The following is a 25,144-nucleotide window of genomic DNA, read 5'->3' as shown; positions in this document are numbered from 1 at the left end:
TGCTTATTTAGAATGATAATAGCCATATTTCCTGTTTGATTTAGTGTGGAAATGAATGGCATAATGTGCTTCTGTGACATATCTTGAGTTAATTTCCTGCTCTGGGATGAGATGGTTATTCTCAGCTGAAATTGTGTTTTTGACCTTTGAGATCCAAAGAATTGGCTGGAATTTCTGTTTTCCTGTAATGTCTCCTTTTGGAACAAATGCTTGTGAAGGCACAATGAACACAGAGCTTTCTTCTGGTGTTGAATTGTTTGCCAAGTAGATCCATATGTGAAGAATATCTATGTAACATTATACCTGCATAGGAGTCAAGAAAATGAAAATTCAAAGACACTGAAGACAATGAAGAACTGCTTTGTTAACTCTTAACTACTTCTATGGGTTTTGTATCAATAGCACTGCAGCACTTCGAATTAAATGCTCCATATCTATAATAATTAGGTATCTAGAAACATTTCCAATTTAAAATCCAGGCAATGTCTCGTTTCATGATTGGGTGCCAGTCAAAGAAGGTGAATTTACACAATTCCTGAATTTCAGGAGACAAACTATACATGTTCATGTAAATAACTTACAACAGTTTAATTACTTTGTTTATTTTAAAGTACTTATTCCAATTCCATAAGAGGCACAAGTCATTTTGAAAAAGTGGAGTTGCATTCACCTGAATTATGTTATCCAATAGTAGCATTCAGTGTTATGGGGGCCATCTGTGGAGCAACTCTCCGCTTCCTTCATCATTTGCCTTGTGGTTTTGCTTAAAATTAGAAATTGGAGAGGGAATGTACTGTAAGCAATATATTGTGGTGGATCAGACCACTCCTTGGGTCAGCCCCCTCGTTACGTGACGGACAGGCGAAAGGGGTTAAAAGCCAGACCAAGGGAAGGCGTTCCTCATCCCTAGGAGAACTACGCTGTGGGCAGGAGCTCACAGCCTAATAAAAGAATCTTGGCACTGCCTGGCGTCTTGCCTTTTCTCTGGCCTCCGCCAGGCCACTACATTGGTGACCTCGACGGACATCACACGTAGTGATGTCAAACGATAATGTGCAACCCGGTCCTGCCGACCTCGTGCAACCCGGTCCTGCCGACCTCGAGGCCGTCTCCCTCAAACTCCCGACCCTGTGGACCGAAGAGCCTGAGGTCTGGTTTCAGCAGGCAGAGGCACAGTTTGCTGTGCGAGGGGTAACCGTCGACTTGACGAAGTACTTTTATGTCGTCGGCGCCCTGGACCAGGCGACAGCAAGGCGAGTAAAGCCTTACCTTAATGACCCCCCCGCGGATGACAAATATAAGGGCCTTAAAGAACACGCGGTGGCCGGAGGCAATTCCGCTGGCAGACACCTCGACGGCCACCTGTGCGCGGGCCTTGGCGGCGCACTGGATCGCCCGGTTCGGGGTGCCACTGGACATTACATCCGACCGGGGGCCACAGTTCACTTCGGAACTGTGGTCGGCCATGGCAAGACTCTTGGGTGTCAGCCTACACCACACTACGGCGTACCATCCACAGTCGAACGGGTTGGTGGAACGCTTTCACCGCCAGCTGAAAGCTGCCCTGAAGACTCGGCTCACGGGCCCAGACTGGGTGGACGCCCTGCCGTGGGTTTTGCTGGGGATTCGCACCGCACCCAAGGAGGACTTGGCCTCCTCCTCCGCCGAGTTGGTGTACGGGGCCCCCTTGACGGTTCCCGGGGAGTTCATCCCACCAGCGCAGGGTCGAGTGGAGCAGCCTTCTGACGCCCTGCAACGTCTTCGGCAGACGGTGGGCAGGCTGGCACCTGTGCCCACGTCACGTCATGGGACATTCCAGCCACACGTCCCTGCCGCTCTGGAGGACTGCCAGTTTGTGTTCCTGCACAGGGAGGCACACCGATCACTTCTCCAGCGGCCGTACGAGGGCCCCTTCCGGGTCCTGCAACACGGCTCGACCACATTCGTTCTGGACATGGGGGGTCGCAGAGAGACTGTTTCGGTCGCACGGCTGAAGCCGGCACACGTGGACATTGATCGGCCGGTGCCGGTTGCACAGCCCCGCCCTCGCGGTCGCCCCCCGTCCAAGCTACCCCCTCCAGTGTCTGCTACGACCCCTCCACCTGTCGGTCAGTCGCCGGTCCCTGCGCCGGTCATGGTGCGCACCCGGGCTGGTCGCCTCGTGCGCCCTCCTGTCCGTTTTGTACCTCCGGTTCTTGGGGGGGGGGGGGGTCCTGTGGCGGATCAGACCACTCCTTGGGTCAGCCCCCTCGTTACGTGACGGACAGGCGAAAGGGGTTAAAAGCCAGACCAAGGGAAGGCGTTCCTCATCCCTAGGAGAACTACGCTGTGGGCAGGAGCTCACAGCCTAATAAAAGAATCTTACTAAACACTGCCTGGCGTCTTGCCTTTTCTCTGGCCTCCGCCAGGCCACTACAATATATCTAATAAAAATTAAGATGAGATCAAGCAAGAAACGGGCAACGACATTCATTGGTTGATCCCCACCTTGGAACCTCTGATGTCAATATTAGCAACTGAGCAGAACGTGACACCATATTGCCAACATTTTTGCACATCTCATAACGCACTAACCACCCTAATTTAGGGAACCTAAGTAAATTTCATGTTATTTAGGTTCATTAAGGAGATTGACATTCAGCTCTTCCATTTTGACATAGAATATTAAAACACTTAAATTAGAAAGTAGGTCTTTCTAATTTAACAGTGTTTTAATATTCTATGTCAAAATGGAAGAGCTGAATGTCAATCTCCTTAATGAACTTAAATAACATTAAATTTACTATTTCAATTCACATTTTGAATGTACAGCAATGGTATTACACTGGCTAAATTAATTCCAACATCGACTTATAGTGTTTTTATTTTGTTGCGTGCCTCAGTTTATGTAACAGTATTGTTCCCTTGCCTTCTGTAATGAAACCTGCAAGTTTCGAGTGGATCATTGATGGAGAAAACACTTCAAGGTTACAAAGAAACAGAAGTCTAATAAAGATTAAATATGTCACAATTCTTATGCCCTTTTAGTCGCCGTGGGTCCTGGCACCGTTCTGGATCCCGGTCTGAGGTGACGTCCAGTGTGCTCACTTGCGGTACCCTCATAAGTCATTGATATGGAGAGAATAGAGCGTTGAGGTGCCCCGTGTTGATAGTAATCGAGGAGGCAGTGTTCGTACTGATTGTAGTCTACCAATGAGGAAGTCGAGGGTCCAATTACTTCGGATGAGCAGAGCCGCAGTTCTCTCAGGTTGATTATAAGTTTGGAGAGGATGATGTGTTAAACCCTAAGTTGTACTGGATGAACAACAGCCTTATGTGTGTAGTTCAATGGATTTATATTGTCACATATGCAATTAAACATTACATAGTGAAATTCATTTTGCATATAATGCCGTGCTGCCTTGTTTGGTGCCATTTCATAAAGTTCACAGTCCCGGTCTGGCCAAGCATAGCTGTGTCCTCCACCGCTGTTGTCAGCTGAACCCCAGGCTGCTGCAGTGTCCAGCAGCCCACTCAACAGTCGAGCAGTGCACTGCCTCCATCCACCTGGCCCTCCGTCCGACTTCTTCCACTCTGGGCAAGCCGAGCCTCCAGGTGGGTATGCAAGTCGGCCTACCAGGTGGGTCCTCGTTCTCGAGGTCGTGGGTCCTCAGGATACTCCTGCCGCGTGTGCGGCTCCTGTGTTATTATCCAGGTGGTCCTGAGGAGAGCCAGCAAGATTGCAAGCCCTGTTGAATTATTACGGAGGTGGGTTAAATGTAATGAAGCATGGGATCTTACTCTTCTTGGGTACCAGTGTTACTCATGCCCTCTTAAAGCTGGTGGGAACCTCGGACCTTAGCAATGAGAGGTTGAAGATGTCTTCCAGCCAGATGGTCCACACAGGTTTTAAGAATGCGGCCAGGTACATCACCAGGGCCAGACGCTTAGTGATGGTTCATCCTTGTGATGGATCTCCTGGCATTGACCTTGATGAGTGAAACTACAGTGTCCCTCGGGACTACGGGGGCCTGAGAAGTGCTTCAATATTCTCCTTTTGAAGTGAGCTTAAAAAGCACTGAGCTTGTCCAGGAGTGATGCATCGCTGTCACCTGAACTACAACTTGGTTTCGTCTTGTAAGAAGTGATGTGCAAGCCTGTCACAGCTGCCAAATTCCATCTCATCCTTCAGTTTAGACTGAAAGTGCCTTATTCATGTCATACATGGAGTTCTTACATGAATATTCATCACCACACTTGAATGCCTGAGATAGACACAAAGTGCTGGAGTAATTCAGCGGGTCAGGCAGATATCTGGAGAAAAAGGATGGGTGATGTTTCAGATCGAGACTCTTCAGACTGAAAGTAGAGGAGAGGGGACTGGAAGTAAGAAAATGCCAAAGCAGAGCAGAGCTGGCAACAGATGACAGAAAAAGGGGGGGGGGGGGGGGGTGGGGGGAGCCGATTATGGCCCATTGTTGGCTGGGGAATAGGTGATAACGAAAGGATACAAGGATGCGAACAGTGGGACTAGCAGGATGACAGGTGGGGGGAGAGGGGATGCAAGGTTTACTTGAATTCAGATAAATCAACGTTCATGCTGCTGGGTTGTAAGCTGCCTAAGTGAAATATGAGGTGCTGTACTTCCAATTTGCATGTGGCCTCATTCTGATAATGGAGGAGGCCTAGGACAGAAAGGTCAATATGGGAAGGGGAGATAAAGGGTTTGGAAACCAACCGCCAAAGCGGACTGAACATGTGTTCAACGTGTAGGAAGAAACTGCAGATGCTGGTTATACAGCGATGATAGAAACAAAATGCTGAAGTAACTCAGCATCTCTGGTTAGAAGGAATGGGTGATGTTTCTGGTTTAACATCTGATTGGGACTGGGTGTAGACCACAATCATCATGATGGAGGTGAATTCCCTGAAGAATATGCACTGTCTAGTATCAAATTATCAAATCAGTGAACCACCTTTTGGAATTGAACCATATCAGAATCGGATCTGAATATATTTACAGGTTTTTGTATTTCATCATCCCTGCTGTGCGTTTTATCTAATAGATTGCTGTCTATTAATTGCAGGAAATAGCAGTGTGCTGGCTTTAAGCACGAGGGCTTCTTGAATTATATGGAAGAATGTTGCGATTAAAGTATATCTGCTGGAGGTAAGTAAAATTAGTTGCAACATTTCCAATCCTCCATAAATGGCATTGATAATTGGGATGTCTGGGGTATTTAATGGAAACGGCACTGACAATTCTTCTGCCTTGGGAGTGTTTAAGGAGTGTTGCTGTTTGCATCAAACCATGCATGACATAGTTGCTTGATGCAGATTAAAGTACAATAAGTTGAAAATCTATATATCTCTCATTTTAAACACCAAGTTAGATTTAAAGACATTGCGTTGTGACTTGATTAATTTGAATGGTAATAATGCTTTGGCAGTAAGCAATAGCATCCCCAATCTCGATCACCCTTTACACTGCTCACCAGCTTCAGTTCAGCTTTTAAGGTCAATGATGATAGTGCTGCATAAGAGGGGAAATGGCAAACAACTGAATCTCATTACGACTGAGAACTTGATCCAATTATAAATAAAGTGTAATGTGTTCAGTCAGGGTCACAATGCCCGCAGTTGCTTTTCCTTTGGTCATCAATAAAAATAAACTGCATGTGTTTTACGGTATTCAAGGGAGAGGTTAAGCAGAACTTAGTTCACGACAAAATAGGCCGAAGTCAGCATGGTTTTATGAAGGGAAGATCTTGCCTGAGGAAGGATATGCTGGCTCTGGAGTGGGTCCAGAGGAGGTTTACAAGAGTAATTCCAGGAATGAGTGGGTTAGCATATTATGAGCATTTGACAGCACTGGGCCTCTACTCGCTGGAGTTTAGAAGATTGAGGGGGGATCTTCCACAGGAGGATGTTTCCACTGGTGGGAGAATCTAGGACCAGAGGCCATAGCCTCAGAATTAATGGGCGCTCTTTTAGAAAGTTGGTGACGAGGAACTTCTTTAGGCAGAGGGTAGTTAATCTGTGGAACTAATTGCCACAGAGGGCTGTGGAGGCCAGGTCACTGGATATTTTTAAGGCAGAGATAGACACATTCTTGATTAGAACAGGTGTTAAGGGAAGGCGGGAAAATGGGATTAGGAGGCAGAGATCAGCCATGATTGAATGGGAGAGGAGACTTTGGGCCGAATGGCCGAATTCGACTTCTACAACTTGCGAACAATCTATAAACTGAGTTTTCTGTAAATTAGAAACAAACAATTTCAATAACTCGGTTAACATGAACATTGAGTGGTGACAGTGGTACAGAATCAGAATGTCATACATCCAATGGTTAGTTTTATTGTTTTATTACTGTAGGGAGGTTGCAATAAACAGTTCTTTTGAAGACTGATTGTCTTTTAATTAACTATCTGCTACCCATTCGGTTCCTCCTGAAGATGTTTGCATTTCTGAAACCCTATTTTTGCACCTTGAAAACTACTTTAAAGATTAATAAAAACTCCGTCCTTTATTAACCATGAGAGTCCTATACAACCATTAGGACCATTCAACAATAATGATAAAATATCAACAACTTAAAATCCTCATTTTATATTTCTCTCTCCAGAGATGTTGCCATATCTGTTAAATATTTCCACCAATTTCATTTTTTATTACGGATTTAATCTGAAGTCTTTTGTTTCACTGTGTCTTTTTTATCTCAATTTCAGCATCTTCCATCCTTCTCGACTAACAAGGCACCTCAGAGATCTCCATCACTAATTACATTATTAAGTCTTTCTTGGTCTCCAAGAAACTCTGTTTCTCATTTATCGTGTAAATCATCACAGTTACAGACAGAGAAATCAAATTCTCCGTTTATTTCCATGTTTTAGGAACTTAATTTGCCCTTTTATTTCTTCATATTCACCCTTTAATAAAGTTGATATTAACCCTAGTTATTTTTTGTACATTTTAGATTGCTGTAAGATTGAGTAAGCGGAATTATATTATCAGGTGTAAGTAAATGTAGATGTTTGGGATGTTGGTAGATCAAGTCTTTTGGGGCTCAGCTTTAAATAGAAGTAGCCACACGTAGACCCGTTGGGTCCAAAACTCTCCTGCGGGCCCGGCAACCCTCCGTACAAACCTCTCTTGCGGGCGTGGCAACTCCCGTTGGGTGCAAGCCTTTCCTGCGTGCCCGGCAACCCTCCCGCAACTGACGATCCATGGACCCGTTGCTGGCCAGGGAGTGTCCCCCGGAGTCGTGGGCGGGCGAGGGGGGAGTGGAAAGGGGAGCCTCTGTCGCCGCGCTGCATCACGGGAGGAAGGTCAGTCCTTCCGGCGAGGAGGAGGTGCGCATTTATTAAAGTTTATTAAGTTCATTGCTTTTAAATGTAACAAAACGCGATCAATCGAGACCAGAGGATTGGTGAGTAGGGTGGGCATAAAATAGCTGCGCTATTGTGTACCAATTTGACTGTTTTCGGGAAAGATCTATCTACAAACCCACAAATATACAAGATGAGATGTTTAGAGAGAGAGAGAGAGAGAGAGATTAATGGGGTTCACTTTTGCTCTTGCTACAGATACAGGCAGAGCACAGGAGACACAAGTATGTCGAAAGAAAAACAGAAAACTTTTAAGAACTAATACCAACCAGAATGATGTGCAGCGTGATACACACAGAGAGAAAAAATGACCTGCAAATAGATCAAACTGCAGGTATAGCTCAACCACTGGGAAGACATACAAATTTAAAGTGAGAACATAGAGAGAAAATGGTGGGATAAAATGAAAATAAGCAATATACAAGAGTGAAAGATAACAATGTTCAAATACATAATGGATATTGGAAATGCAGTGTAACTGGATGTGGCGGATCTCTGTAGAATCCACAGTACCATCCAAATCAGAAAAACGACGATAAGCATATCCACATCACTAAACCCAAAGCTAAAACCTGATACTGCATTCAAAATAACAGCATATCTCTTTGTTGAAATATTTAAAAACTTACCTGAATGAAAGTGAGTTTACAAACAGAAATGCTAAATCAAAATGGAAATCATTATAACAGCATGTGGGGGAGGTAAAATCTCATGACTTGGAATGACTCGAGTTAACAGGGGTTAACAATTTCATTGTGTGTTCCATATAACGAATAAAAGAACCGATATATTTGGACTAAAAAGGACTACAGTTGATCTCAATAAATCATGAGATTGGGAGACAACATTAAAAAATTGAAAGTCATTTTCAAGTAAATGTTTTGAGTGAAGCCATACCCAGAAAAATGCAATAGTATTGTGGAGGTGGATGTGCCAAAGGACAAAAAGAACAAATAAGTTTTCAAATTCTTCAATTCCTCACCTGGCAGAATATATAGTAAATCTGAGAAAACTATTGGAAGATATTGCTGAATATTGGTCATAATGTCGAGGTAATTATGTTCAAATTTGATAAACTCATCATACTACGACAGGACAAAAACTTATTTTGCAGCGAGAAGCTTCTATTCAGGACCAACAAAGCCATGTTTACCCAGAGTTCAATCTTACCCTCTGATGCCTTTTGAAATTTGCAGATTCTCCCTGTGACCTTGTATAATAGAGTAGAGACATAGCACTGCAGACCAAAGCAAATTAATAGCCAAGAATAAAACATTGATGTATAATCAGGACTGTGATGTGTCAGCAGATGAGAAAGGAAGGCTAATGGACCAGGAATTGACAACAGCAACATCAGGGCCAAAATTTTACTTGTAAAATACCATTTTAACTTTATACTTCATCGGAATTCATTGTATTCTATGAAATGAATACACATTGTATCATTCAGAACGTGGTAAAAATAGACGTTTTGCTGAATCTGGTGAACTAATGTGGTAAAAAGTCGCAAAGTGCTGAAGTAACTCCGTGGGTTATGCAGCATTCCTGGAGAACATGGATAGGTAATCCAAAATGTATAAACAAAGAACACAGATGCTGTTTTATACCAAAGATAGACACGAAGTGCTGGAGCAACCCAGCAGCAGGCAGCATCTCTGGAGAAAAAGGATGGGTGACATTTTGCGTGAGGACCATTCTTCAGATTGAAAGTGAGGGGTGGGGGAGCTGGAGGTGGGAAATGACCATGCCCACTGCGTTGGGACCCTACTCATGCCATGACATTAAGAGGGGAAATGGGATTATACTTTCCTGCAAAGTTAATCTAGTCTCTGAAAATAATAGGAACAATACTGTATAGTTGATCAGTACCTTCGTCAATGATGAAGGGTCATGGACCCTCTTCTTTCACCACAGATGCTGTCTGCGCGGCTGAGTATTGGCAGCATTACCTGCTTTTGTATTTCAGATTTGCAGCATCTGCACTTTAGTCGAGATGTACTTGAATATAAGATGGACACAAAGTGCTGGAGTAACTCAGCGGGTCAGACAGCATCTCTGGAGAAAAGGTACAGATGACGTATCGAGTCGAGACCCTTCTTCAGACTGAGAAGACACACAAAAAGCTGGAGTGATTCAGCGTGACAGGCAGCATCTCTGGAGAGAATGGGCGACGTTTCGGGTCTTCCCGAAAATAATAGGAACAATACGGGTCTTCCCGAAACGTCACCCATTCCTTCTCTCCAGAGATGCTGCCTGTCCCGCTGAATCACTCCAGCTTTTTGTGTCTATCTTCGGTTTAAACCAGCATCTGCAGTTCCTTCCTATACATTTCGTCTTTGAGAGTCAGGGGAAAGGGAAACGAGAGATATAGAACACATGAATGAAAGATATGCAAAAAAAATGATGATAAAGGAAACAGGCATTGTTAGCTGTTTATTTGGTGGTAACGAGTACAGACTATGAGACTCAACAAGAAGACTTTGAAGCTGGTACACTTGGGTGGGGAAGAAGTATGGAGAACGAGGGAATGCAGGGGTTACTTGAAGTTAGACACATCTATAATCATACCGCTGGGTTGTAAGCTGCCCAAGCGAAATATGAGGTGCTGTTCCTCCAATTTGCGTTTGGCCTTGTATTCCTTCTCTCCAGAGATACTGCCTGGCCCGCTGAGTTACTCTAGTGTTTTGTGTCTGTCGTCAGTGTGAAACCGCATCTGCCGTCCCCTCCCACACAGTTGAAGATGAATGTCGTTGGAGTCTGTGAACGCCCCGCCCTTACGTCACCCGGAGGCAGCGGCACCGCTCTTCAAGATGGCGGCCGTGCCGGGCCGGGTGTGCGGTTTGTTACGGCGGCTGCACCGGGTAACGTCCGCCGTCCTTGTACCCGCGTTCCTCGCCATGCGTTATTGCGACCTCCCGAGGAGGGGGCTGAGAGCCCTGGTGCTCTGAGTTGAGTCGGAGCCACCAGGGACCCCAAATGCAGGGGGGAAATAGGTTGCTGGAGTAGCTCAGCGGGTCAGACAGCATCTGAGGAGGGAAACGGACAGTGCGTTTGAGTCGGCACCGTTCTTCATACTTAACGAGAAAGGTCTCGACCCGAAACGTCTCCTGTCCCTTCACTCCACAGATGCTGTCTGACCCGCTGAGTTTCCCCGTGTTTTGTTCTTGAACCCCGCATCCCGGCTGATCCGGATCCCTTCACCCTCTTCACCCACTCGTTTGAACGTGGCGCGGTCCCTCCACTTCAAACGGATCATGCCGTTCGTTCCATCCTTAACAACTTTCTCCTGCTTCCAATCCAAAACGTTTTACTTTTTAAGTTTCCCTTCCCTCATTCCGGATCATCATACAGCTTATTTCTTGCCAATTTGTCCCCTTCTCAATTGAAATCGCTGCAATCAACCCAATCCTATTTACATTTTACTCAAACGTACCACTGGATTGTGCAGTTAGGCTTTATACATGAAAAAAAGATTTATGATTTCAACTTTTTCTGTTGTATACATTTTGTCACCCACTGTTTCTTTATCATTTTATCTTGTTTGCTGATAGAAGCGTTACAATGCTGAGAACTATATTCTCCATTCTGTACTTCATTTTGCTCTACCTATTGTACTTCAGTTTGGCTTCAATGTATTTATGTTTTGTATTATCTGATTTGAGTAGACAGCATGCAAAAAAAGCTTTTCACTGTACATCACTGTCCAATAATAAACCTAAACCTTGGTTTTGATTCACATTGCCACAGCAACTTTTCTCTTCAGTACTGCTACCACATTTCCAAAGTCTTTGGCCCCAACATTAGTATTTGGGCAGGAAAAAAACTGCAGATGCTGGTTAAAATCGAAGGTAGACACAAATTGATGGAGTAACTCAGCAGGCCAAGCAGCATCTCATGAGAGAAGGAATGGGTGACGTTTTGGGTCAAGACCCTTCTGACGTTTCGGGTTGAGACCCTTCTTCCTGATCTTGACCCGAAACGTCACCCATTCCTTCTCTCCTGAGATGCTGCTTAACCCGCTGAATTTCTCCAGCATTTTGTGTCTACCATTAGTATTTGGGCCATTAGCCATCATAATGTAGTCCTCTCAAACTCCCTTCAATCATTCCACATTTTGTCTCCCAAAAGAAGAAATCTAAAGTTTTGCAGACTTGAAAATGTGACTTTTTTTCTTTCCACAGATACTGCTTGACTTGCTGAGATTTTTCCAGAATATTTGTTATAGATTTCCAACATTTTAGTTTTTTTTATTTACCTTTCAGCAAGTTTTCCTTAATTTTGTATACTTGATGTTCAATTTTTTTCTTTCCTCTCATCTCCCTAGAAATGGAATTATTTTAAGTGTGTTCAATGTAACTGGGAGGGACTAATGTAACATATCTGTAAATGTGGTATTTTAAACAATTGTATATTGGAGAAAAAAAGTATCTATATTGGCTCCGTTTAATTTGAAAAGTAAAAATCTTAGCATATGAATTCCCAAATTATTTTTATTTCAGGTTGATTGTGTGCCATCGTTGAATTATGCTGCCAATAATATAGCAGTATGCTTTTGGTAAGTTTTGCAAATTTTATTTCAAACATTGGGCAGTGTTAGGAATGTTATTTTTTGGATAAAATTATATCATTGTCAGATATAAATTCTGGTAGGGATTGTTGTACAGAAAGATCATGGGGTTCCCTGCAAATGATAACACATACACAGGGTGAAGAAGGTGCTTGGCATGCTTGCCTTCATCAGGAGTTGGATGTCCTGTCATAGCTGTACACAATTTAGAGTACCCTGTACAATTCTGGTTGCCCTCCTGTCGGAAGATTGTCATTGAACTGTAAAGAGTGCAGAAATTAATTATGAGGATATTACTGTGTCTGCAGTCATAAGGAGAGGCTAAAAAGGCTATTTTTTTCCTCATAGGTCATAAGAGGCTGGGGGGGGGGGTGGGGGGGGTAGCCTCATTAGAGATTTATAAAATTATATGAGGGTTGTAGGTAAGGTGAATAGCCACTGCACAGTAGGGAAGTCAAAACTAGAGGGCATAGGGTTTAAGATGAGAGGAGAAAGACTGAAAGGGAACCATGGGAGCAATTTTTCCACACGGTGGGTATATCGAACAAGATGCCAGAGGAAGTGGTAGAGGTGAACATAATTACATTTGACATATACAGGGATAGGAATGATTTAGAGGAATTTACGCCTTGCACTGGCACTGGCAAGTGGGACAGCTCAGTTCAGCAACTTGGTTGGTGTGGACAAGGTTGTCTGAAGGACCTGTCTAGCTCTATGAATGTAAGTGAATGATATAAAACTTTTGATGAGAAGAGTTCCCCTGTATTTGGACCGGAAATAATCTCAACCTATACTAACACTGAAACAGAAAATAGGTGCAGGCGTGGGCTATTCAGCCCTTCGAACCAGTACCGCCACTCAATATGATCATGGCTGATTATCCAAAATCAGTACCCTGTCCCAGCTTTTTCCCCATATCCCTTGATTCCCTTAGCCCTAAGAATTAAATATAACACTCTTTTGAAAACCGGACTCTTCTCCACAACATCCATAAAGGATAACTAAAACATTGACAATAGGTTTACTGATTGAGTATACAAACTTTGATCAACAGCCTTGTTTCTCTTCAACTGGTTAGAATCCCAAATTCTTTTCATGCCCCATTTCCAATTATTTCATATCAAAATTGCTATTATGTAGTTACCATATTAATTCCAGAGCACACATTCACCAGGAGAGTTATTCATTCTTCCTATTCATAAATGCCTCACAATTAGATGAATAAAAAGAATGTGTATTAAACCTTAACAGCTATCAAAGTTAACCCTAATATTACCCAATATAATTTTCCAATTGATCTGACTGACACCCACAGATGAACAGACAGCATTGAGCTTGGGTAAATGTCAATTTGCTCCTTGGTAGCAGCTAAGTTGAGCATTACCAAGACATTATAGGTAACCCTTTTTTCCCCAACCTGTACCCCTCCCCCACTCATTTCCCCCACAATCCTGCCCTATATTCCCAATCCCCGCCTCCAGCCCAGTCTCCTTCCACCTACATCTTTCCCTCAGGCTTTACATGTCACTGACCTTTCCTCTTTTCTTACCTGACACACTTTTGTCTCCTCGTTTCTTTTTTTGTTTTCTTTGGTCTCCTTTTCATCTCCAGCCTTTCTACACCCATCTGCCAAACAAACCTACACTCACCTGTATGCATCTATCACTTGACAGGCTTTGCCCTGCCCCCACCTCTTTTCCAACCCCCCCCCTACAGCAAACAGCACCTATCCATTTTCTTCAGAGATGTTGCTGAGTTACTCCGGCACTTTGTATTTTATGCAAGATTCCAGCATCTGCAAATCCTTGTGTCCCGCTTAATCATTAACATGATCCATTTTGCTCAAAATCATATTTTTCTATTTTCTGATGGCATTTAATGCCAATCAGCCCATCGAGCCCATGCTGACATTAAAAGTAATCCAAATTTTCCACTTAATTCCCTTAAAATTTATTCTCTCTTGCAATGCCATCAATGTTGCTCTGATTGGTCATTTATTTTGGATATTGTTCCTGGGATTTTTTTTGCCAACTACATGGTACATTTGCTGTATGATAATGTAATTCAAAATTAATTTTCCATTAAATAGTTTGAGATCAGGTTAATGAAATAGAGTTTAGCTCCAGCAGAGATGTGATGCTGTTTTTCCCAACGAACCTACTGTTTTGTATACAATGTTTTGGTTACTGTAGGAAAAGGCCATTGCCAACCCTGTCATCAGGAATCCAGTGGGGGTTTTCGCATTACTCCACAGCTCCCATGGTAAGCATTCCTGCACTTTTTACTAATCATTTGAATGCCCTTTTTGATCGATTTAAGATTGATGCTAAATTTTCTTAGTACTGGTTTGTCATGAAACCTAAACTTACATTTCATCTTGATACAAAATTTGAATCAACGCGGCTGCACTTCTATGGAATTTTGTATGGTTATTCACGTTTCTCAAAACAAAATCAATTGGGCACTTAGAAAAGGAGCACTTAACCTCTCATGTATGCTGTCCCCATCTGCTTTAAGAAAATCTTCATCATTCTAGTACCCAAGAAAAGTGACCTCAGAGGAAATGGTTGACATTTACAATGGGCACCAAATTTTTGGCATGAAACTCAGAGTAAACGATAAATACAATGATAAAACAGCAGAATGCAGGCGTGCAATCTGAAGTAATCAAAATCAAGGCAAAGTGCAATAACGGAATAACTTATTGAGGTAGAGTTAAGAGTAAGAGTTCATAGCACCAACTCTGGGAAGGGAGAACAAAAGATGGAACCTGAGACCTGTGGGAAAGAAGTTGTTCTTAAATCTGGTTTGTCCATGCTTTCAAGCTCCAGTATCTTCTCCCAGAAGGTAGTCATGAGAAAAGGGGAATGGCCTGGGTGGCAGACATCCTTGGTGATACTTGCAGCCTTCCTGATACAATGCACCATGAAGAGAGATACTGGGTGGAAGAAAGTGAAAAGCCTGTGATGGTCTGCTCTGTGTTCACCACTCTGTGATCAATCTCTTTAAAATTATGCATTGATAGTAGAAGTATACTCATTTAAGTGAAAATCTTACTGGAAACCTTTTAAACAAAATGAATGTGCAATCAGATCAGTAGTAGATGAGAAATTAATATATTTAATTTCAAAATGTTATTATTTAATGCTTCAATATTTGAATTTAATTTAAATTTAAACAACTTTGTAAACTTGATTTGTTTAATCATTTTTCACTGTCCTTAATTTTCCCTCGTATTGGGATTCAAATCCATTGAGCGGTTTGTTAACCTCGGACAATTTACTCATTTGGCGTTGGAGTGATTCAGTGGGCTGCATTAATCATTTGGTGTAGCCTTGTTTATTTATCTCAAGCGCTGCAAGATGGCGATCAGAATCATGTTACTGTGTTACACCACCTAAACTTGTTTGCTTTAACTGTTCAGAGAATCACAGATGAATTGTTGTTTGTGCAAAATGGTCATTGCACTTGCTTAAAAGTAAGCAAGTATAAAGTAAAATAACTCAACAGCAAATATTTGAGAGAGGCTTTGGATTGTTTTGTAAGAAATGAGAAGTGTTCTATAAGTATATTCTCCCTGCTAAATCTTATACAAACAATAATATGCCAGGTGCTGAAATATTTCACTGCTTTGGAACTTGGCAAATATTTTTTAAAATAATTTCTGTGATATTTTAAATAATTTTTCTGGTTTTATGTCATCTTAGATAACCCAAACAGATGACCCCGATATACTTTACAAGAAAATCTCTGTGTTGGTAAAAGGCCATGATAAAATGGTACTGGATAGCTATGAATATTTTGCCACACTTGCTGCAAAAGAGCTGAACATCACTGTTGATAAAGTGTAAGTTGCTTGTCAGGCAAGTGTGAGTCGTGTAAGTTCTCCTTAGAACAGCATTGTTGCAATGCTTTGGATTTATACCAAATTGATTATTTTCAAAATTGAATTTGTCTTCCATCCATTCAAATGCACCTCAATAATGCTGGCAATAATCTATGGAAACTTGGGTGGAATTCAGCTGGTACATTATATTCGTAAAGTCAGTGAAACTAAATATAATGTCCTGTCGTGTAACAAAAAGCTCACATTAACAACTTTTTTTTAAAGGAATGAGCCTGCAAGGAAAATCGATAGATTGACACTTCTCAAATCTATCCATATTTTTAAGAAACATAGAGTTCAATACGAAATGAGAACACACTACAGATGTATAGAGGCAAGTGAAAAGCTATTAGGACATAACATATCTTACTATATTTTACTATAAATATTTAGCTGAAAGATGAAAATTTTCAAACCAAATTATTTTTGTTATTGCATGTTTTCTTTTGGACAATATTTGTTCACTCTCAGGATTATTTTTGTTTTTTTGTTTTACTGTATTAATCATTTGATGGTCAGCAATGGGTTCATTGCTATTGGTTCATTATTGTCACGTGTATCAAGGTACAATGCAAAACTGTTTTACAAGCTAACCAGGCAGATCACGCCATACATGAGTGTAATCAGGCCATACACAGGTACAAGAAGAGAAAGGAAATATCATATCATATCATATACATACAGCCGGAAACAGGCCTTTTCGGCCCTCCAAGTCCGTGCCGCCCAGTGATCCCCGTACATTAACACTATCCTATACCCACCAGGGACAATTTTTTTAAACAATTTTTTTAAACATTTTTACCCAGCCAATTAACCTACATACCTGTACGTCTTTGGAGTGTGGGAGGAAACCGAAGATTTCGGAGTAAACCCACGCAGGTCACGGGGAGAACGTACAAACTCCTTACAGTGCAGCACCCGTAGTCAGGATCGAACCTGAGTCTCCGGCGCTGCATTCGCTGTAAAGCAGCAACTCTACCGCTGCGCTACCGTGCTGCTACCGTGTCATCAAGTCAAGTTTATTTGTCACATACACATACAAGATGTGCAGTGAAATGAAAGGTCACCCACAGTCCAGCAATAGAGCAATAAAAATAAACAATTTCACACACAATCACAACCAACACAAAAAAAAAGAAACATCCATCACAGTGAGTCTCCTCCAGTCACCTCCTCACTGTGATGGAAGGCCAGAATGTCTTTTCTCTTCCCCTGCCATCTTCTCCCGCGGTCAGGCTGTTGAAGTTGCCACGTTCCAGGCCGCGCCGGACGGTGAAAGGTCCGCAGCGGGCCGGCCCAAGCCCTGCGATCCGGGGTGGGCGAAGACGCTGCCGCTGCACGCCGAGGCGGTCGTGGCTCCCGACATTGAAGCCCCCGCCAGGTGGAGAAAATCCCGCGGCCTATTTCAGGCCACGCTGGATGATGAAAGGTCCGTGGCGGGCCGACCCAAGCCCCGCGATTCGGGGCGGGCGAAGACGCTGCCGGAGCTCCCGATGTAGGCCCCCACCCAGGGGCCTGCGAGCTTCCGACGTCCACGCGGCCCGTGCCGAAGCCTCCGAAGGCGAGTCGCAGCCGCTCCCACTGCGCCTCCACAGCCTCCGAAGGCAGCCAGCTCCGCAGATCTTAAGTCCGGTCCGCAAGCTCCGAGAACCAGAGCCCAGGTGGTCCCAGGTGGAGGCCGCCAGCTCCAGGTGTTTGGCCGATGGTAGGCCACAGCGGGAACGGAGACACGACTCAGAAAAAAGTTGCGTCTCTGATCGGAAGAGACAATTTTACAGTCCTCCCCCCCCCCCCACACAGTGCACAACCACAAAAAACTACATCACATCTAAACACTACAATCAAGACAAAAAAAACAACATAAAACACAAAGACAGACGGACTGCAGGTGAGCCACAGCTGCTAGGGCAGCACAGGCGCACAAAATGAGTGGAGGAGAAAAAAGGAATCACAGGGGTTTACATCCATGTTCCAAAGTTGTGGGTCAGTATAAGCGGCTTCTATAGTGTTGGTAAAATATGGAGGGGGAGGATGGAGAGAATAAAATGGATTTGTACAAATAGGGGTATAAATAGTATAAATTTGTAATCTGGGGACAAACTGCATATCACATTTGGAAGCAAAGAGAATAACAGACTGCAAAAGAACGTATGCCAGCAGATGAAATTGAATGTAAATTGAGAAGTGGTTCATTTTGGCTGAAAATGAGCAACAATGTGTACAGGTAGGGGGAACTTAGATGTATCCATAAATTTAGTAAAGTAGACATAACAAATGCCATCGCTCCCTCTATTGAAATACATAATAAAATTGCAGTTCTCAAATATAAGTTAAATTATATCCTTTCAGCTCATATTTTAAGGCTTTTTCAATATACTAAACAAAAACATTTTGAATTTGGAGATAAACCACAGAAATTGCTAGCACGTCAACTCCGTAAATTAGAAGATGATTCTACAATTCATAAAATTAGATCAGAAAATGGAGATTTACTTAAACTACCTAAGGATATTAATCAGAGATTTTTGCAATTTTATCAGTCATTATATTCATCAAAAATAACAGATACTTCTGCGCAGATGCAAAAGTTTTTGCAGGAATGTAACCTTCCTGGTTTGAATGTGAGTGATAGAAATTTACTGGGCGCAGAAATAACTATGAAAGACGTTGAAGTGACTATTAAATCCATGAAAAATGGGAAGACTCCTGGCCCTGATGGCTTAAATAATGAATTTTATAAAAAATTTAGTGGTTTGATCTCTCCACGTTTGCAAACTGTATATAGTCACGCCTTTAAACAACAGAGATTGCCACAAACTCTGACTGAATCAACAATAATCCTCATTCCTAAAAAAGATAAGGATTCTGAAGACCCTGGTTCGTATAGGGCGATAGCTCTTTTAAATACTGATCAGAAGATATTAGCGAAAATTTTAGCTCAGAGATTAAGTCTAGTTATAGACAAATTGATACACCCCGATCAATCAGGCTTTATAGCTAAACGATATTCATTTTTCAACTTGAGACGCTTGTTTAATATAATTTATTCAAATAGATTATTAAATGAAGATTTAGCAATCATCTCGCTAGATGCTGAAAAAGCATTTGATCAAGTAGAATGGCCCTATCTTTTCTCAGTGATAGAAAAATTTCAACTAGGTGAAAATTTTTGTGCATGGGTGAAACTTTTATATACATCCCCAACAGCTAGAATATTAACTAATCAAATGCTGTCATCTAAATTTCATTTAGCTAGGGGTTGTAGACAAGGATGTCCACTATCACCACTTTTATTTGCCCTTATTATAGAACCACTTGCTGAGAGTATTAGATCAAATTCAGATATTCATGGCTACAACACTAAACATACAACCAATAAAATTTCTTTATATGCGGATGATGTATTAATATATATTACAAAGCCAGAAATTAGCATTCCGAATTTATTAAATCTCATAACTCAATTTGGTTCATTTTCAGGTTATAGAATTAACTGGTATAAAAGTGAAATTATGCCAATAATGGAGCATAATCCGGCCATACTTCAACAATTTCCTTTTAAAATTGCCTATGAAAAGTTTAAATATCTTGGAATTTACGTGACTAGGAAATATACTTCTTTATTTAAATCAAATTTTCCTCCTTTACTTGCTAAATTATACAGAAATATCCAATTTTGGAAAACACTTCCTATATCATTAGTTGGTCGTAGTAATGCTATAAAGATGATCTTTCTTCCACAGCTACTATACTTATTTCAAGCAATTCCGATCTATCTTCCAAAAAAGTTTTTTTTTTAAATTGATTCAATTGTTACTAATTTTATTTGGGACTACAAGACTCATAGAATAAATAAAAGACACTTATGTAAGTCTAAAATGAATGGAGGAATTGCTTTACCTAACTTTTTATTTTATTATTGGGCGGTTAATATTAAAAATATAACCTGCTGGTTGGATGATTCTGATCAACAACCGGATTGGTTAAAGATGGAGAAAGAGGATTGTTTACCATTTGATATTGGTGCGATCCTCTTAGCTCCAATAAATTTAAATAAAAAAACATATGGAGGTAATCCCATTCATATCATCATATCATATATATACAGCCGGAAACAGGCCTTTTCAGCCCACCAAGTCCGTGCCGCCCAGCGATCCCCGCACATTAACACTATCCTACACCCACTAGGGACAATTTTTACATTTTACCCAGCCAATTAACCTACATACCTGTACGTCTTTGGAGTGTGGGAGGAAACCGAAGATCTCGGAGAAAACCCACGCAGGTCACGGGGAGAACTATACATAGTGTTATCCGTACCTGGAAACAATTAAAGCTTACGTTAAAATTGAGTAAATTATCTGTTTTCCTTCCTATTGCGAATAATCCTTCTTTTAAACCGTCTGTCTTAGATAGAGGCTTTGCTCAATGGAAAAGTTATGGAATCAAAAGGGTGGGAGATCTTTATCATAAGGGAACTTTTCTTTCGTTTCAGGAGTTACAGCAGAAGTACGGATTACATGTTAATAATTATTTTAGATATTTACAACTTAGAGATTATGTAAAATCACACATGCAAGAATATAAGTTTAGAGGTCCAGAAACACTTGATGTATGCCTGAATCGACATTATAATTCAAATAAATTAATATCCTTTATTTACAATACTCTCCTTGACACTGACATTCCGTCATCAGAATCTTATAGACGAGCATGGGAGGACGAATTGAATCAACTTATAATGCAAGATATATGGGATGAAAGTTTACAACATATACATCAATGTTCATTGAATACTAGACACTCCTTAATACAATTTAAAATAATACATAGATTACATTATTCGAAGACGAAATTAAATAGGATTTTTCCTAGTATCTCTCCTATTTGAGATAAATGTCAATTTCAAGAAGCTAATTTAACTCATATTTTCGTAACGTGTATAAAAATGCAAAACTTCTGGTTGGAGATTTTTAAAATAGTTTCTAAAGTTATTAATAAAAAGTTAGATATGGACCCAAAATTAATTATATTAGGATTATCAGAACATACTACAAATTTTACAGTAAGTCAGGTACATTTTCTTGATTACAGTCTAATAACTGCGAAAAAATTAATACTTAAATTTTGGAAAAAACCAATAACCCCCACAATTAAAATGTGGACTACGGAAATGACAGAGACCCTGCATTTGGAAAAAATAAGGTTTGCCTTAATCGACAAACCTGAGCTATTTTTAAAAATATGGTCTCCATTTATTGAATTTTTAGAAAAGTAAATGTGTTTGGCACAGGACTAAAATAAAAATTTTAAATTAAAAGTTGAAAATTGAGTTAGGGGTTGGATGTACAACTGTGGTTATTGTCTCCCGGATCTACTCCCTTTAATTTTTATTGTTAGATCCGGTTTTTTTAACCCTTTTACTCTCTCTCCCCAAGTTTATAGTTTTTTAAATTTTATTTTTACTTTCTCTCTCCAAAAATTTAAAAATTGAAGCTATGTAAGAACTTTGTAACAAATGTGTTTTTTTATTTCTATTTGTGCATATGCTTTTCAAAAATAAAAAATATTAAAAAAAAAAAAAAGTAGGCATATTGAGTGACTTGTTAGTAAAGCATATGATTTACATTCTGGCTTATTTTTAATTCTTGCTCTCTGCCAGCTCAAACATTTGACTGGAAGCACTGCTGATGTGTATTTGGAATATATCCAGCGGAATCTTCCAGAAGGGGTCGCAATGGAGGTAACCAAGGTCAGTCTTGTATTGATATTAGGATTTATACATTTTTTCTCGTTTGTCATGTAAGTTAATAAATTAAAACTTTTTTCACTTTTTCAGACAATGTTAAAAAAGCTACCGGACCATCTTAGGGAACCTATCTGGAACTCAGATTCTCCTCAAGATGAAGGAAAGCAAGTGTGACTAAGCTAGTGGGCAATATGTAATGACTCTCTACTTATTCTGGATTGAAATAGTCTCAAGAAAGGTCCTGACGAAATATTATCTATCGATGTTTTCCAAAGATGCTGTCTGACCTGTTGAGTTATTCCAACACTTTGTGTCTTTTTATGTTAACTAGCATCTGCAGTTCCTTGTAACATCAAATAAAGTTAATTTGTCAAAATGCTATAGCTTTGAGTTGGATTACCTAAGCTGCATGTAAACTAGTAAAGGTAAAACTCTCAGGTTTCACTACTCTTGCCAAAGCCAACATAAACTTCAAAATGAAACAAAATGTGGCGCTAAACAGAAGAGACTTGCATTTAAGGTACTTCACATAGCAAGCCATTCAAAATTTCTTTATATCCATTAAAGTAAATTTACCAGTATTCACTGTTCTACTCAAGGAAACATGGCAGAAATATGAACATTTTTGTGACAATTTTGTTTGTGGAAACTGTGGCAAGGTAATCAACGTCACTAATAACAGGCTAAACGATAAATATCCCTGGCAATTCACTTCCCACTGATCTTTTTCAAGACTGTACAGCACTCCACTTCTGCAGTGAAATTTGTGGTGAAGACTTTGGACTCTGACTTAAACCCACAATTGCCAGTCTACTACTCAAGCACAACTGGCAAAAAACACCTGTATTTATACCTAAATGTTTTCTAAATAACCTGAATTAGAAAGCTAGAAAACAAATATTGCGCTGTCTGAAATTGGAGTTACATTGCCAAGGAAAACAAGATCAGTTGTCAGAATGGAAGAAATATTTGGGCTGTCAACCTTGTATACTACTTAAAAATGCACAGAGACAGTTTCTATCAAGAATGTTATCACTGTTGGAGAAGCAGAAATTATTTTGTCAAGAAGAAAATTCAGATTTCCTACACAATATAAATCATAACTCATACCATATTAATTGTAATGTTCAATATTAGCCTTGTGTTGATTGCTGGTTGAATACTGTCTTTTTCAGCATAATTACAAAGGTTCTTACCCCCTGCCCTAGCAGCTGCCGCTCACCTGCGGTCCATTTGTCTTTGTGTTTTTGTTGTTTTTTTTGTCTTAGTTGTAGTTGTGATGTGGTGTTTTGTGTTTGTGTACTATGTGTGTATGTGGGGGGGAGGGGGAAACTAACACTGTAAATATGTGTCCCTTCCGAACGGAGACCCGACCTTTGTTTTCTGGGCCGTGTCTCCGTTCCTGCTGCGGCCTACCATCGGCCCAACTCCTGGAGCTGTCAGCCTCCATCGGACTTACCATCCAAGTCCGTGGATCGGACTTACCATCACCGGAGCCGGCCGTCTTCGGAGGCTGCGGGAGCGGCTGCGACTTGCCTTAGGTTCGGGCCGCGTGGATTCCGACATCGGGAGCTCCGGCAGCGGCAGCATGTTCGCCCACCCCGGATCGCGGGGCTTGGGGCGCGGACATTTCACCGTCCGGCGCGGCCTAAGATGGCCGCGGGATATTTCTCTGCTGGGCGGGGGTTTCAATGTCGGGAGCCACGACCGCCCCGACGTGCAGCAACAGCGGCAGCGACAGCGTGTTCGCCCGCCCCGGATCGGACTTATCATCGGCGGAGCCGGCCGTCTTCGGAGGCTGCGGGAGCGGCTGCGACGCGACGCGCCTTGGGCTTGGCCCGCTGTGGACCGTCCGGTGCGGCCTGCAACCACAACAACCTGACCGCGGGCGAGGACAGCAGGAGAAGGGAAAGACATTGTGGCCTTCCATCACAGTGAGGAGAGAGAGGACTGGAGGAGACTCACTGTGATGGATGTTTCTTTGATGGATGTTTCTTTTTTTGTGTGTTTTTGGGGTTGGGTGGTTTGAGTGCCTGTTTGATGCTTTTATTGTTGGACTGTGTTTTTGGGGGTTTTGGGGTGTGTGATTTGAATGCCTATTTAATGCTTCTATTGTTGGACTGTGTTTTGGGGGGTTTTTGGGGTTGGGTAATTTGGGTGCCTGTTTAGTGCTTTTATTGTTGGACTGTGGGTGATTGAATTAACATTTTGTTCAAGATGGCCGCGCCGTTGTGTTTTGGCTGCCTGCCACTGTATGTTTCTTTTTTTCCTAGTCAGATGTGCAGCACTTTGGTCAACGTGGGTTGTTTTTAAATGTGCTATACAAATAAATTGACTTGACTTGACTTGACTTGGACTCCCTCCAAGGACCCCAACAGTCTTTGCAGGTGAGGCAGAGGTTCACTTGCACTTCCTCCAACCTCATCTACTATATCTGCGGTTCCAGGATACAGTAATGAGGTTGGAGGAGGTGCAAGTGAACCTCTGTATATCGGCAAGACCAGCTCGGCGATCGTTTTGCTGAACACCTCCACTCAGTCCACGTAAACTTACCCGATCTCCCGGTTGCTCAACACTTTAACTCCCTCTCCTATTGCCAATCTGACCTTTCTGTCCTGGGCCTCCTCCATTGTCAGAGTGAGGCCCAGCGCAAATTGGAGGAACAGCACCTCATATTTTGCTTGGGCAGCTTACACCCCAGCGGTATGAAAGTTGACTTCTCTAACTTCAAGTGGCCCTTGCTTTCCCCCTCTCTCCAACCACTCCCCCTCCCAGGATGTATTCAGTGGCTCTTAAAAGAAGTTTGTTGATATCATTTCTCCGCGGCTTTCTGGGAGCTCAGAGAGAGAATTCTGAACATGCACTGCAGGGTTTTGCCAGGATTTACTCCAGGACTTTGACCCATCAACAGTGAAAGAACAGGGACACATGGGTCGCTGCCGAGCTAGCCAAAGTGCGTGATTGGTCAATTGGCGTCCGACTCAATGACAAACGTGCTTTGATTGGACAATTACTACTCGGAAAATTGACAAGATTTTGGAGGGGTTTTTCCATTAAAAAAAAATATGTGCAGGTTTTGTTCTTGACGAGTTTCAGATATAATTTCTATAATATTTTTACCCAATATGTTATATAAACCGGTAGATATGGGATGTGGGTCACGCCATGAAACGAAAAGGCCCCTCGGCCCACGATCTAACGGACCTTGCCTGTGGCTTTGTTGCATGTAAATATTATTACTTAAACAGAGCAGTTCAAAGATGGGTCTCGACCCGAAACGTCACCCATTCCTTCTCTCCAGAGAAGCTGCCTGTCCCGCTGAGTTACTCCAGCATTTTGTGTCTATCTTCGGTGTAAACCTGCATCTGCAGTTCTTCCCTTCACACCTCTTGAGAACGTGGATAGGCAACATTTCAGAATATTTGCACAATTGCTCCTTTTTCCCCCTTAAGACCTCTTTGGGGTGTATTGTTTCTACTATTACATTGCTAATAGTTTATATTCCAGACACTTAGAAAAGGCGCAGTGTTTATTTTAAATGTCAAAGGGGGAGGTCAAGCAGCCGTCGCCGCTCA

General features: G+C 41.9%; 1 protein-coding gene across 2 annotated transcripts; it reads left to right on the top strand.

Annotated features, from left to right (window-relative positions):
• The first annotated feature begins 10,163 nt into the window (after positions 1–10,163).
• mrps10 (mitochondrial ribosomal protein S10) lies at positions 10,164–23,914 on the top strand. 2 transcript variants are annotated; one of them, XM_078405816.1, is made up of 7 exons: positions 10,164–10,228; positions 11,867–11,922; positions 14,127–14,196; positions 15,642–15,781; positions 16,046–16,154; positions 21,483–21,563; positions 21,660–23,914. In XM_078405816.1, the coding sequence occupies exons 1-7, from the start codon at positions 10,178–10,180 to the stop codon at positions 21,741–21,743; spliced, it is 591 nt and encodes a 196-aa protein (XP_078261942.1). In that variant the 5' UTR covers positions 10,164–10,177; the 3' UTR covers positions 21,744–23,914. The 2 variants fall into 2 exon arrangements, with proteins under 2 accessions (XP_078261942.1, XP_078261941.1); XM_078405815.1 differs by having other exon boundaries at positions 21,483–21,572.
• Positions 23,915–25,144: the final 1,230 nt, after the last annotated feature.

This window comes from Rhinoraja longicauda, chromosome 9, assembly GCF_053455715.1.
Source record: "Rhinoraja longicauda isolate Sanriku21f chromosome 9, sRhiLon1.1, whole genome shotgun sequence".
Classification (NCBI taxonomy): Eukaryota; Metazoa; Chordata; class Chondrichthyes; order Rajiformes; family Arhynchobatidae; genus Rhinoraja; species Rhinoraja longicauda.
This window is presented reverse-complemented; position numbering and strand designations above follow the sequence as displayed.

Bases quoted from the DNA above. Each gene is read 5' to 3' on its own strand.
- mrps10 (XM_078405815.1), top strand. From the start codon at position 10,178: ATGGCGGCCGTGCCGGGCCGGGTGTGCGGTTTGTTACGGCGGCTGCAC. The intron at 10,229-11,866 runs GTAACGTCCGCC...TTTTTATTTCAG, and splicing joins TGTTACGGCGGCTGCACCGG to GTTGATTGTGTGCCATCGTT. The intron at 11,923-14,126 runs GTAAGTTTTGCA...TGGTTACTGTAG, and splicing joins AATATAGCAGTATGCTTTTG to GAAAAGGCCATTGCCAACCC.